General features: G+C 46.4%; 1 protein-coding gene across 1 annotated transcript in view; it reads right to left on the reverse strand.

The window, feature by feature from the left end:
• Window positions 1-2,519: 2,519 nt before the first annotated feature.
• The window catches only part of arfip1 (ADP-ribosylation factor interacting protein 1 (arfaptin 1)), a 28,344-nt gene continuing 17,257 nt past the window's right edge, over window positions 2,520-13,606 (reverse strand). Inside the window, exons 4-9 of the mRNA XM_036516975.1 lie at window positions 13,167-13,272; window positions 10,005-10,117; window positions 8,046-8,267; window positions 6,521-6,678; window positions 4,910-5,084; window positions 2,520-3,467 (exon numbers count right to left, since the gene is read on the reverse strand). Of these exons, the coding sequence (XP_036372868.1) occupies window positions 3,312-3,467; window positions 4,910-5,084; window positions 6,521-6,678; window positions 8,046-8,267; window positions 10,005-10,117; window positions 13,167-13,272 (930 nt within the window). The 3' untranslated portion in view covers window positions 2,520-3,311. The remainder of the gene's footprint in view (window positions 3,468-4,909; window positions 5,085-6,520; window positions 6,679-8,045; window positions 8,268-10,004; window positions 10,118-13,166; window positions 13,273-13,606) is intronic.

Here is a 13,606-nt window from a genome sequence, read left to right on the forward strand (position 1 = left end):
CCTGCCGCTCACTAAACAGATGCTGTACATCTGCTTGTTGTGCCCGTCTCTGCTGGTAAACTGCGACAGTCTGCACAACACAAGTGACTGGCTGAAAGACAGAAGCTGAGAGACAGAAAAAAACTAAAAACTCATAATGATATCTATTGCGTGTGCCATAATCCTACAGGAAATCATTATATACCCATTATCCTACAGCACAGAGGACTTTCTGACTTTAACAAGGATTCAAACACAGATATGCAACATGAACCCAATAGAAACAGCAGGAAGAAATTGCTTCGATGTTCTGATGACACTCGTTCACAACCAAACTAAACCAAGGCACTCTCACTGTACACTGACTGCACTGTCTATATCATGCTGGACTCAAGTTTAACGTGAAGTCCTGCTGGCATGTGTTTACCCAGAATGCCGTTTGAGCAATTGCAGGGGAGCGCAATGTGATTAAGCTGGTCTGCTTGGCAGAGGCAGATCTACCTGAGTCACTGAGTGTTGTCTTGGCGGCAGAGAGCCAGAGCCCATTGTCTGCCCTGGGGACAGAGAGGACAGTTGTATCCCCTCCTGCTGCTAAATGCGGGTTTGGAGTCATATAGCCGCACTCGCCTTTTAAACCTCTAAATCTGGGCTGAGGCTCTCTGGCGAACTTCTCGTACTTTCACACTGACGTCCTCAATCCGGTTATGACCACTGGCCCTTGCCAGCCACAAAGACTGCAGACAAATCTATTTTAATTTAAGTGGCGAGTGAAGGTCCAGACAGCGTAGAGATAAATATTTGAGCAGACAATGCAACAAAAATTGTGATGCCACATAATTGAACTGACTGTCACACACAAAGCCCCCGCCTGTGTGAATTATTAATAGGCAGGCGTAAACTGTCTGGTTCTGTCAGGTAGGTTTAGGCTCACACACAAACCCAGTCGCATTGCTTTAATGATGCAAGAGGTGTGTACCTGCTTATGTGGAACCAGGTGACGACGGCTGAGGCCAACACAGCAAATCACTGTCAGTGTTCAGGTGTATAAGATGGGGATGCAGACGGCAACAGGCTCCTGCTGGAACGGTTCCTAAAGCAACCTGGAAATAACCTTTGACCCCAGGCTACACCCACAGCATAAGGAATCACCTTATTAAAAATAAATGGTGAAAAAATTTAAAATCCTGCTCCCGTCTGTTTCATGAGACCCTTGAAAGGAGTCTTCACGTGGTCGTATAGCGAGAGCCGGGGAAACAAAGGCAGGCATGTTTACAAAAAGCTGTTGGGTGAAAGGGGTGGTGTCACTGACTCAGCATGAGAGCAGACACAGCGAGCAGCGTTATCTGAGGAAGAGATGCGCTTTGGACGCTCCTGCCAGGAAGCTGGCACAAACCAGGGAGCGGTGGCAAAGTGGCTTAATACCTTATATTAGAACTACATTCCCCTGTGTTAATCGTATTGCTACATATTCGTTATCAGTCTATTCTGAGCTGTCTTCATTACTATGGAGCATTAAACCTGTCAAAATGAATAAAAAATGCCAAAAAATATAACTGCATATTTATGTAGACAAGAATAAATGTAAAGATAAATGCTGACAAATAAAAGATTTGCTTTTGTCAGCTTTTTATTTTAGTTAAAATGTATTACTTTACTTTTCTCCATATTTACTGTCAACATTAAATTATTTTTGTAATGTATTTTTAATCAATTTAATTGAAATGTGTCTGTCAACATTTATTAATTTATATTTACCCATCTCTTATCAACTGTCTTTAAGCCACAACGCTTAGTGACAGGGACTCCAGACAGGTGCCTGTAGCTACTGTAAACACTGTACCTAATAAAATCCAATCTGTTAAACTCTGCTTGTTTCAGAGAATCGATGACAGACTGGGAAATGTGAAATAATGAGCATCAACAAACAAAAATGCTACGAGCGACACAGCATTGTTTCTTTGTGAAGAAAAACAGTTTTTAATGCGCTTTTCCAAGATGGTACACAACATTCAGAAGCCTGCATTTCACGCAACACCTTTAATCAGCACATTCCATCATTACAGAGGCACACTCTACTACTGATGTCGGCTGAAAAATGCCCATGACTTAATGTGTTTATATCCCAGGTAAATACAGGGAAATTACAAATATATATTTATATATATATAACTAAATTCATACAGTTCTGTCAGTAAACACAAGGTCAATGTACACAAGCCTCTATACTGCTTATATGTTGCCGAAAGGTTCATACAACTGAGAAACTGAGAGAAACCAGGAGTGGAGGTGGATCTTTTGTGCATTGTGGTCCCTCCTGGGGGGAAAACCTCAAACCAAACAATCAAGGGTTCCAGCAAGTGCAAGCAGAGAATGCTGGTCTTTTCTGTACAAACACAGTTTCCAAGGTCAGCTCCATTTGGTTTACATATTATACAAAGTTTGCTATTAGTCTGAATAACATACATGTATAGTCTCCTATGAAGAGAGGCTGATATTGGAAAAGAGTCTATGGGTGGAAATGAAAATTGTATGCTGGTAGCTTTTTTTTTTTAAATGTGTTTCTGTGTGTGTGCATTTTTGGTCCACTCGCTGCCTTTAACGGAACGGTGAACAATCTGACAGCGAGAATATCCATGTGTTATTCTAACACAAAAGTGTTGTGAGGAGTACACACACACACGCACACGCACACACATATACACACACACACGCACACACACATATATATATATATAAAAAAAGGCACATCAAGTCGCACATTAAGGCTGGTCCTTCTAATCTCACAAGATTACAAAAAAGTTCAATTAATGTCAATCTTTTCTCTTTCTTGGAAAAAAATGAAAGTTGTAAAGATAGAAGGAAGAATGAACAGTCAGAGCTGTGATATATTAGAGGAGCTGCAATATTGCATCCACCTACTGAAGGATTACAGGACCTAGTATAGGGCCAGAACACATTCCCAATGCATTCAGTGCATCCAACCCGACAGACTTCATCAGAAACAAAACCCTCTGCACACAATGATCCTCTGATTCTGCCAACTGGGGCCATTCACTTCTTCCACAAGAAAAAAAAAAATTAGCAAGAGATAACTCACTGTTCACAACAGCGTGAAACATACCAATCACACAGTATAAAATGGAATTCTGAGCTTAGAGAAAATTGGGTACTCAGTATAAATATTTCTGTCTGTTTTCTCTTTCCTGACAGGGTTTGAGAACAGGCTGTGTGTTTGTGTTGGAGAGGAGGAGTGTCACTGATGAGCACGGGGCGGGAGGGAAGGGGGTCCCGGACACTCCCGAGGGTGTCCCTCGGCACGGGCGCGGGAGGGATTAGTGCTCCTCTAGCCAGGATGGGGTGTCCCCGCCCGGCATTTTCAACTTGATGTGAAACTGTTTGAGCGTCTGCTCCAGCTGCTGCTGGTTCCCGGCATAGTACGCGGCGATGGCGTTGTGGAACAGGACCAGCTGATTGTGCAACACTTTCACCTGAGGAGGAAGGACAGTGAACAAGCGTCAACCTAATGCAGCTCTGTCACTTCAGCTAACAACGCACAGCACTGTGGGGCCGCTCATACACAGCCAGATGCTTGCTGGATCTTAAGGTACTGTAGCTTACTGTATAATAATTACAAGGGTAATAAGTATTTCAGATTCAATTTATCAGCAGTCCACTTATCTGTTGTATTTTCTTTACGCTTCTTCACCACTTTTGGTGCCAACAGCTTTTTTTTTTTTTTACACTACAGTTCCCACAGTGCACCACTCCACACAGCACACCATGGGGGAGCAAATGCTAGCAAGAGGAAATGTACATCTCCGCTGACGTCACCTGAGAAACTGGCAGACCCCGCGTCAGCCACTAGAGGGTGCCAAAGCAGCAGAACGAGGGGACGCAGGCCAACAAAACCCACCCTACGCCAGTGCTATGAAGTGCTATGACTCCCGGTTATTGTGGGCAATGACAACTTGGTCTCGAACCCTTGAGCCACTCTGGAGCCCAGCACTACTTCTTACTTAGGGTGACACGTGTATGCAGGCGTTATTTTCACTAGCTTCTTCCACGTTGTAAGTTTGTTCTCGTATGACAGGAGGGGTGGCACCGGGGCAGAGAGGGTCCCTGGGATAAATATCTGAACAGACAATTAGAGCAGCCTGCATACCTCAGCGGAGCAGGAACACTGCGGGACCAAGGACAGAGCCGGCCCTGCTCACAGCCATAGCCTGCCGCTAACGTCTGCAGTGGCTGCTCACCGCCTCGTCAGTGAGGGCCGAGTCGCTGCCTACTCTGCTCTGCAAACCCCTCTGAACTGCTGCCAGCCAGTCTCACACACTGTGGGAGGACTCAAGCTGTACAGGCCCGTGTTGGGACATCTTCTTTGCTAACTTCATTTGTTTCAGATGACTCACTTTGTCAAGGGAACTAAACGGCCGATTTATTTAGTGGCTTTGGGCCAACTGATCCTTAATTTTTTTCTATTCCTCTTGTTCAATCACAACTGAGCATAGTGCCTCTGCTTACTGCCACAGGAAAAGCAAAATTAATTTTGAGAGAAGGATTTTATTTAAAGACAAACCCCGGTGTGGTAAAATTGAATCTCTACAATGACAGATTGTATTCATCAGCATTTTGCACTTAAAATACACTGCGCTATGATGTCCCCCATGATGCTCCTGTTTAAACCCTTGTGCCACTTCCTGTTCAAGGAGGAAAATTCTGGATACAGCACAATACACTAATTAATGACACTACCTTATCTTAATTTTTTTTTCAAACCTGTATCACATAAAGCATAATAAAATGCAGCATGAATCTCTGGTGAAGGTGCTGTCTTTTCATCTTGCTGAAAGGAAGTCTACGACAATTCTAGAATGTTCTCCAAAGAGCCACAGAATCCCTTCTTCTATTTACCCTAATGGCTGATGCTCACCTTGTTCTCCTCGAGGAACTTCAGTTTGATGGACACATCGTTACGCATCTTCTCGTACTTCTCCCTGTGGATCTGGAACAGCTGCTGGGACTGCTCGATCTTGGGGACAGTGTTGGCGTCCCGCGGGCCCAGATTCAGCTCCTCCAGGTCGGTGCGGTACGCGTCATACTCGATCCTGCAAGAGGTGGAGAGACGCAGGGGTCAGCACAGGTCTTCCCATGGTCAGGCTGTCATACTGACATACGGTCAATTAGCTGGCCCCCGTAATCATTCCGACTGTAACATACTCACACTCACAGGCACTCACAGACACATACACACACACACACACACACACACACACACACACACACACACACAGTTGACATATTTGATGCTCAATTAGCTGGCCCCCATAACCATTAAGACTGTAACACACTCAGACACATCTCCTGATAGGAGGGTCCGAAAACCCTCCTGATGAATTGCCTACTGCAGTGTGCGCAGAGGCGGATTCTCTCCACAGACATCAGTAACAAGAGAGAGGGCAACACAGCCTCACCTGCATCCTCTTAAACCTCAGTCACGTGGTCGGCAATCTCAAACACTGGATCTCTTCATTAATTCATTTACAAACGTGCGATATCCCTCCTTCACATGAGACAATACAGCAGGGCTAGGGGTTAAGGTCCAGCATGCACTGGGGAGGAGGAGCGGATTTTGCCAGCTTCTCCGCACGATTAACGAGGGCTGTCTGCGGGATTCGGAGCTGCGCTCGGCCCGGCTCTCCATATCAAATATGCCGCCCGTGCTCCTCTTTTCATCAGCCCCCCACTGCGGTTCCATTTGTACTCATACTCCAGTGCCACTTAATTAAGGCCTGCAGTCATCCCGGAGCACCGCACTGCAGAATCGCTCTGGCGTTTCAAACGCACGCTCTTTATTCACGGCCCTCACACCCCAAATGCAATATTCTTTCAAATAGGGAGGTATTGCCACACGTCAGAAGATATTAGGCTTGCAGCACCTCCACGTTAATCCAATTGAGAATTAAGATAAAATCTGCGTTCAAGGAAGACCAAAACAACACCACACTGAACTACAAACTGAGGCCTTCTTATTCAGCCGACTTGTATTGTTATACATACAGATAAAGTCATTATCTCATGTATAACAAAAGGCTCCCCTTCTTTGATTCCATGCCTGTGCGAAAAAGTGTGTGTATGAAACACAAAAAGAAGTTGAAAACGATGAATTAACATCAAAGCTCCCTTACGTGTCACAGCACAGATTAAGCTAGCTGTGAAAAACCTACTGGATGTCTAACCAAAGAGATCGTCTCAGCCTCATTCATATTTATGAGACCTGCTCTTGTTTTAACACTGATGAGTATACTGATGTTATCTTTAAATTAAATCAGAATGGATGCAATACAGGATTACATTACATTCAGTTTGTGTACACGTGTTGATGTTGTAAGAATACCCATGATATAGACCACTTTGGTGAAAATGTTACTTTCATTTCTACATACATGTAAACTCTTTTTTTCTTTCAGTATTATACTGACAAAACTCATCTATAGTTCTGCACAGACAGGCCTTTCACACGTATTCAACCTATTCCTCCTACCTAGCTGTCTCATATTGTTTAATATTGATCATGGTGTCTTCGATTGTCTTGTCCAACAGAGTGTTCACGCTAGAGATGAAGAAGTTGATGGCTCCAAGCAGCGTCTCTCCGTTTTTGGACAAGAGTTTTTGGGTATCAGCGTTAAAGCCAAACTCCTCCTGAAACACAGATGAGTGGGGAAAAAAAAGTAATACCATTAGCATAGATTAATAACACAGAGAGCTCTCAGCACTGCACTGAGTAGGACCACATGTCCTAAGTGTCTACATGGATCAGATGTTGGGACTTTGTTAAAAGACAGAGGCGTTTCATTTGGCTACCAGTAAATTAGAGAAGACGTTGGTCTAATTAAGGTGCTGTATGTTGAGTCAGATCTGTAACAGTCATACAAGCCTGCTGTGATTTATAATTTTCATAAAGCGGAGACAGCTCAGAGGCTCTAACTCCCAGGCCAATAACGGCAAACACAAGGAAGCCCAAAACATAAAGATCCTTCACAGTTACAATGCTTTAGATCTTACAAGGGATTTAATGGTACGGGAAAAACATGCTTCCAATAGCATATTTCATTTTTACTGTTGCAATGGAGACATCCAACAGTCATTCACTTGAGACAAGTCAGGTCTGTATTTGTTCACAGAAATTGACCCTTTACTGAAATGATTGTCACAATAAAGTTTATTAATGTTCCCCTGAGTAAGCATGGAGCAATGTATATGGACTCCTAATTTAATTTATCTGTAATGTGTTGATGTCAATGTAGGGATAATATGACAGTGAGACAGATTTTCTATATGTTGACGAGATAGTCAGCTTGGTGCATGCCACATTGAGAGTTCTGTCTCTGTGATTGTTAAAGTGAGAAGAGTTCTGACATGTTAGAACTGTTAGTTATGAACATTTTTGAAGAGATGCAGACGTCACCAGAATCTCCTGCAAAAAAGGGGAACCTTGCGATGCAAGATAGAAGGAACACAGGAGCTGAATATCTGGTCATAACAGAATGTCTGTGATGCGACTGTGTAAAACTCTCATGTCACACTGTGTGACACTGTGACATTCTAAACGTTTCCGATTGTTAAGCTATCAAGTTCAGTCAAACTGTAACATTCCAAAAGGGTTAGTGAAGTTCAGAGGAGATGTGATTTGAAACACATTCATGTACAATCTTAAAACAAATATTACCACATGGACTTGTTAAAGGATTTCTTGTGATAACCCCTGAACAATCAAACCCTGGTCTGAGAAGAGTGTTTTCATCTCAAAGACTAAATCAGTGGAGATCTGCGCTTTAAAGACTGGTTAGAATATGGTACGGCAGACAGTCCCAGCAGATACGCAGACTTCTCCGCACAAAGAACCTCATGAGTAATCATCTGAGACAACAAAAAGACAAAATGCACATTGAAAAAGTCAAATAAGCCAAGTCAGAAGGTCCAGACGGGCTGGTTAGCATTGCGCTAACTGAGCACATAGCGTAAACCACGCTCACTGGATGGTCAGCATCGCGAGGCGGCGGACTCACGTGGAGCTCGGGCGACTTGAGGCTGAGGTCGGCGAAGGCGTCCCCCAGCTGCCGCTGCGTCTGCACCATCTGGAAGAGCTGCGAGGCCAGCGTCTGCGCCAGCCTCACCACGTGCTCGTACTTGCGCTTGTTGTCCCGGAGGATCTCGATCTGGGCCTCCAGCTCCAGGTCCACGGTGCGCGACCCGCGGCCCAGCTTCTCCGACAGGATCTGCCTGGTGCACTGCGGTCGGCGGGGGGGGGGGGGGGTGGCAGGGAAGGTCTGGTTACTTCACACTTATCACGTAGCACCAACGGGAATTAGAACAGTGCTCATTTCAAACCGAATAACCCACTTCCATTGTGTTGTGACATTGGTAATCCTGTGCTGGCATGACAGTGGAAATTAATTCGCTCCATTTATAGTAAGGTGTCAGCGCATGTGACAGAGACAGTCCTCATTCTTTCCCGTTTTTGTACAGTTAGCGCTGGACAATTAGCGTGAATCCGGATGCCATTAATCACCCAGGTAAATTTAGCTGCGGAATTCTAAACCTGCGGTTACGTTTGAGCTCTATTGACTCTGCAGAGAATCGGTTTCCCCGCTTTTCCATTAATCTCTGTATCAGCCCTCCTGAGTCAGCATCTGCAGCACCCAGGTAATCTTTACCATCTCGGTGTGACGATAACAGTTGGCTGCAATACACTTAATGGTCTATAAAATAAAGCACAATGCCACCCTCCGGCTCATCTCTCTCGCCTCCTCGGTTATATTGCCACCAAATCACTCAAAAGCCTTATCAGCAGATATCCGGCGGCAGGCAGAGCAGTAAATGACAGATTACAGACAGATGCATTCAGGAGCAGTCGCACCCGTGAGCGGAAAGCCATGACAGCGCTCATGTCAGACGGCTGCTAAATCTCAGGCGCGACGCTGCCAGACGGCTCCCCCTAGGTTCGCTTTCTCCCCATCATTTCAGCACACCTTCGTACACACTTCGTAGTCAATTCTCTCAAGTAAAACAGAATAGGTGGGAGTGCATTTTTTTTTCACTCATGTTTCCATCAAAATGAGTTGCAAAAGATGTTTATTTTGTGTGTGTGTGTGTGTGTGTGTGCGTGCGTCTCAGTTATAGATTCATGTCTGTTTGAGGGGTCTGGCCTGTTTTTAAGCAACAGCAGTCCAGCTGATGACTGAGTTCATGGCAGCCTGGCCTGCAACTGAAATTAGAACAGCTTTGTCTGTGTCTAAAGCCAGTGAATGCAGTCCAGTCTCTCTCTTCAGTGAGAACTTGCAATTTCTTTGGCTGACTATAAAATTAAGTCAGCTAGCTAGTTGTGCTGGGCAATGCTGTTTCTAACAACATCTAACTACCTAACCTCGCCAGCTTTAAAACTGCTAGCTAACTAGATTTACTGTGACAATCGGTGCCAGTGTATTCAATGTTTAAATTGTACCCTTTAGCTATAGTGTTCCACCTGAGTTCAGTGAGTGGCTTTAGCCGCCTGGTCAGGCTTCTGAAGGAATCCTGCCTGCCTGCCTCTCATCTGTGAATGCCTTTACTCCGTCTTTAATATTCTCAATCAATAGTGGAAATCTGTACTGACCAGCTCCTGTCCAGAAGGGAACCTGATAGTTATGCTTGAGAGTTCCCTGCTAGAGAGCTGCTTAGAGCAGAGGCCCCCCTGACACTGGCTTGATCAATAGGGATAGAACACTTCTGATTGTAATGTAAATGTCACACGATAATGTGAGATTATATGATCTCCACTGTGCTGAATAGCTTCTCTCTGCCTTATTACCGATTCCCCCCCCTTTTTTTCAGATTTTCTGAAAGTTGCTCTGAGGATCTCACCCCATATGCAGGCTTTCCATTTCATCTCTATACACAAGGTGATACTGGTTATACAGAGAGCCCTGTATGGTGATGCTTCTTGTTTCTGAGGTCGGGGACGCGGTTAACAGTGGACTGTCACTCACCTTGTACGTGTTGATGCTCCACTTCCTCACCAGCTCCAGCTTCTCCATGGCAGGATTTTTCATGTCATCAGCCAGGACCACAGCCCCGGCCTTCGACTGCGGCTTCGCCCTGCCTGCAGGGGCAGCAGAGAGCATTAGACTGGAAATGAAGACACTGCCTTCAGCTTTACACACTAGTAGCACACTAGCACTATGGCTGTACTGACTGTAGCCTACTTGGTAGCAAGACTCCCAGAGCACAGGCAGTGGGATAAAACAGACAAACCTATTATCCCCACATGTGAACAGCATGCAGCTGGGATCTACGCTGGACCAATGCTGGATTTCTGCAATGAGGGATGTGACTTTGCTCTGGAAGCTACTGTTACTCTCTCCATTTGGAAACTCAACAGGCAGCTAACCAACTAAACAGAGAAACACTCCTGATGCGTTTCATTCTTGACTTGTTTACGACACTACATTAATGAATAAATACATTCCAGCTGCTGTATGTACATGACAGGGAATATGCAAATGAACATCTGTCAAATGTGTTATCATGCACTTAGGGAAGGAAAGCGTAAGAGGAGAAAAATTCAAATATTGTTTCATTGAATATTACACAGAGAATTTTTCAGGGCATGAGGGTGAAGGAAAACCCGGGCAAGACAGGAGGCAGCGCAGTCTGGCAGAGTGAATTAACCAGGGCACAAATGCGTTTGGGTGAAAGTTCTCTGAAACTCCTAGGAAAAGCAAGCCGGCTTAGAACAACATTAAGCCCCACGCGTGACTGTGCGACCTAGAAAGAGAGTGGAGACTCAGCAGTGAGGTTATCCGAAAAAACGCACGCATCGCATTCATCATCCCGTGAAATTACCGAAGTTTTAATCTTTAAAAAAAGAGCAGGAGACAAGGAGGCGGGGGGGTGGGGGGGTGGGGGGGGGTTGGCGGCAGCGGCAGCAGCAAAGCCAGGACTGTATCCTCTCAGCAGAGTCCAAAGAGAAACCCGACAGAAGGTAGAAAGGGAGGGTCCCTCGGAAACAGTCAGCAGTAGAGGGTGGATTGAGAGGAGAGGGGGAGGCCCAGATTGAGAGAGGGTTGTTAGTGCGGCGTGCGGCCGGGCCGTGGGGAGGGGGCCTCGCCTCTCCAGGCGGGACGGGTGGGGGGGGGTCTCCGGTACCTTCCTCCGCCTGACTATCGCTGGCCGGGCGGGCCAGCCGACTGGCCACGGCGGTGCTGGGGGACACCACGGGTGTCGTCGGTTGGCTGGTGGACCCTGGAAACGGTCAGCAGAGGTTAGCGGGAAAGAGAAAAAGTGAGCGGCTCTCGCCAGCTGCCGGTGGAATGTTCTGTGGTGGGTGTGCGTTGGTAGGTGTGTGTCAGTGGGTGGGGTGGGGAGGGCACGGCCCCTGAGGGACTCAGTCCGGAGGGTGCTGAAAGGGAACACCACGGCCCACAGCCTGGCCGTGTCCTGAATGACAAAGGATCCCCCTGCACTGATGAGGTCTCTCCGGGGCTTTTTTTTTTACCTGTCACCCGACACGGCTGTACACTCTAACAATGTGGCATGAGCACATTTCGTCAGAATGCCACACAAATCCATCACCCAATGATATACTACTCTAGGATGCATGTTTACATTTAAAAATGAGAATTAAAATAAGGACCCATGCCGCTGAATGAATCAAGTGATAGCTTTACATCTGACTACGATTGTCCTGAAAACACACGTTATGTATCTGCCTCCGGTGTTTGCTCGGTGTGTGAGCAGAGGGAGGTCACTGTGGGACTGTTCTTGAGTAGGGGGCTCCCCAACGCCCTGGCAACACTCCCAATCAGGCGCTTTCAATCTGGCCATTTGATAATCCCCTAATGTAATTGGCTAGAATAACTCTCCACCACAGATGATGTGTGGTGAGGCACATACAGGTGGGTGTTACACATTAATGGCCAAGGTGAGTCCCCCCCTTCATTGTAAAGTGCTTTACGAACGTTGACAGGCTGAAAGCTCTACATTAATATAATCCATCTATTATTATTATTATTATTATTACCATCATCACCACAAATGTACCACACACATTTTCAGGACTGCTGTGATTATGTACACTGACTGTATCATACATAGACTATGACATCAAGAATGAGCCTTCAAAACAACCAATCAATGTTTCCTGACATGACCACTTCCTGTCCAATACCTAACTCAGCGCGTGGGAGGTACCAGCACTACCTCCCTATGTTTGATACATGTGTTCTAGGAAACAAGAGGAAGGTTCCTGCTTTTTCTGGGGAAACCAGAGAGAAAACGCTTCATTGTTCATGTCAGCTGTAGGGACACACTGTGCTCTTTCAGACCCCAAAGCAGAGTCCGAATTGATCTATATCTGTTGAATGACTGAACGTCTCCCTGGATGTGAGCCGCCTGCCGCCCTGGCGCTGAATGTGGGCGTGGGGTGATAATCAGCGGTCGGGTGACGAACGGCATGGAGCGAGCCACCAGGCTGCACGATCAGGCTCCGAGCCGCGCCCGGCCCTCGCCGCCAGCTTCCCGGGCCGCTAATTTATTCGCGCGTGTAACAAGGACGTGAAAATGAAAGGGGTCGGAGATAAATGAAGATCAGAGGGGGGACTCATTAAATCAATTGCACGCCGCTCCTTTTTAGATTCAAATGCGTCCCCTTCCGTATCTCCGTGCTAAAAAGGGAGGCGGCCCGCCCGTGGAGGAAAACGACCCATCTCCCTTTTCAGAGGGGCACGCAGAAAATTAGAGCACTGTGCCGAGACAGACAGAGAGGGACAGATCAACAGTACACCTGTACTGATCCACTTAAGGCTTACTTCTGGTTCTGGATGGCTGCACTGTTTCCAGGCCAACACAGTGTCCACAGACTTGTTCCATCTAGGCACTTACCCACCTGATTCAGCTTATCATTGTCTTGACTGAACGGGTTTAGCTTCCCACCCCAGCTCAGTGTTGGAGATTTGACGAGAGCCAGAAGACTGGCGGGACTACAGCTCCACAGGACGAGCCCTGATCTAGGATGATCCCTGAATAACAATGATGGCAGTCTTCACCACCGCACCGGCTCCAGTAAGAATCTCCTAGGCCGAGCGTTCCGTGATTAGCGTTCCATGTTAGAGTTCCTGTGGTGTGTGAGGATGAGAGAGGGGGGGGTGTACCTTTGTAAGGGCCTGATTCGATGATGCCCTCCGTGGCCGAGCCGTAGCTGGAGGTGATGCAGGTTTCTGACAGGCTCAAGCCCCCGGGCATGCTGTGAGAGGAGCCCTAACAGAGAGGAGAGGGGACACTGTTACATACAGAGTGATGTGCAGCTTGGGATAGCCAAATCAAAATAGCCAAAGTCAGGCTCAGCACAACGGCTGCCTGTGCCACTGCCATGCCAGTGCATGACAGCCTCTGTGTGTTTTGGAGGATGCACTTTAGACAGCAAACTGCAAAATGCTTACTATTGTGGGATGCCACGCTCTGTGCAAACTTCCCTCCCCACATTTTTCACCATTCGTTTCTACATGATATATTAGAGCCAATACTCCAGCCAAGCACCGAGATTACTGCACAGAGAGGTACAGAATATATTTGTGTCCGGACGTTAAAACAG

The sequence above is a fragment of the Megalops cyprinoides genome, chromosome 22, assembly GCF_013368585.1.
Source record: "Megalops cyprinoides isolate fMegCyp1 chromosome 22, fMegCyp1.pri, whole genome shotgun sequence".
NCBI classification, from domain to species: Eukaryota; Metazoa; Chordata; class Actinopteri; order Elopiformes; family Megalopidae; genus Megalops; species Megalops cyprinoides.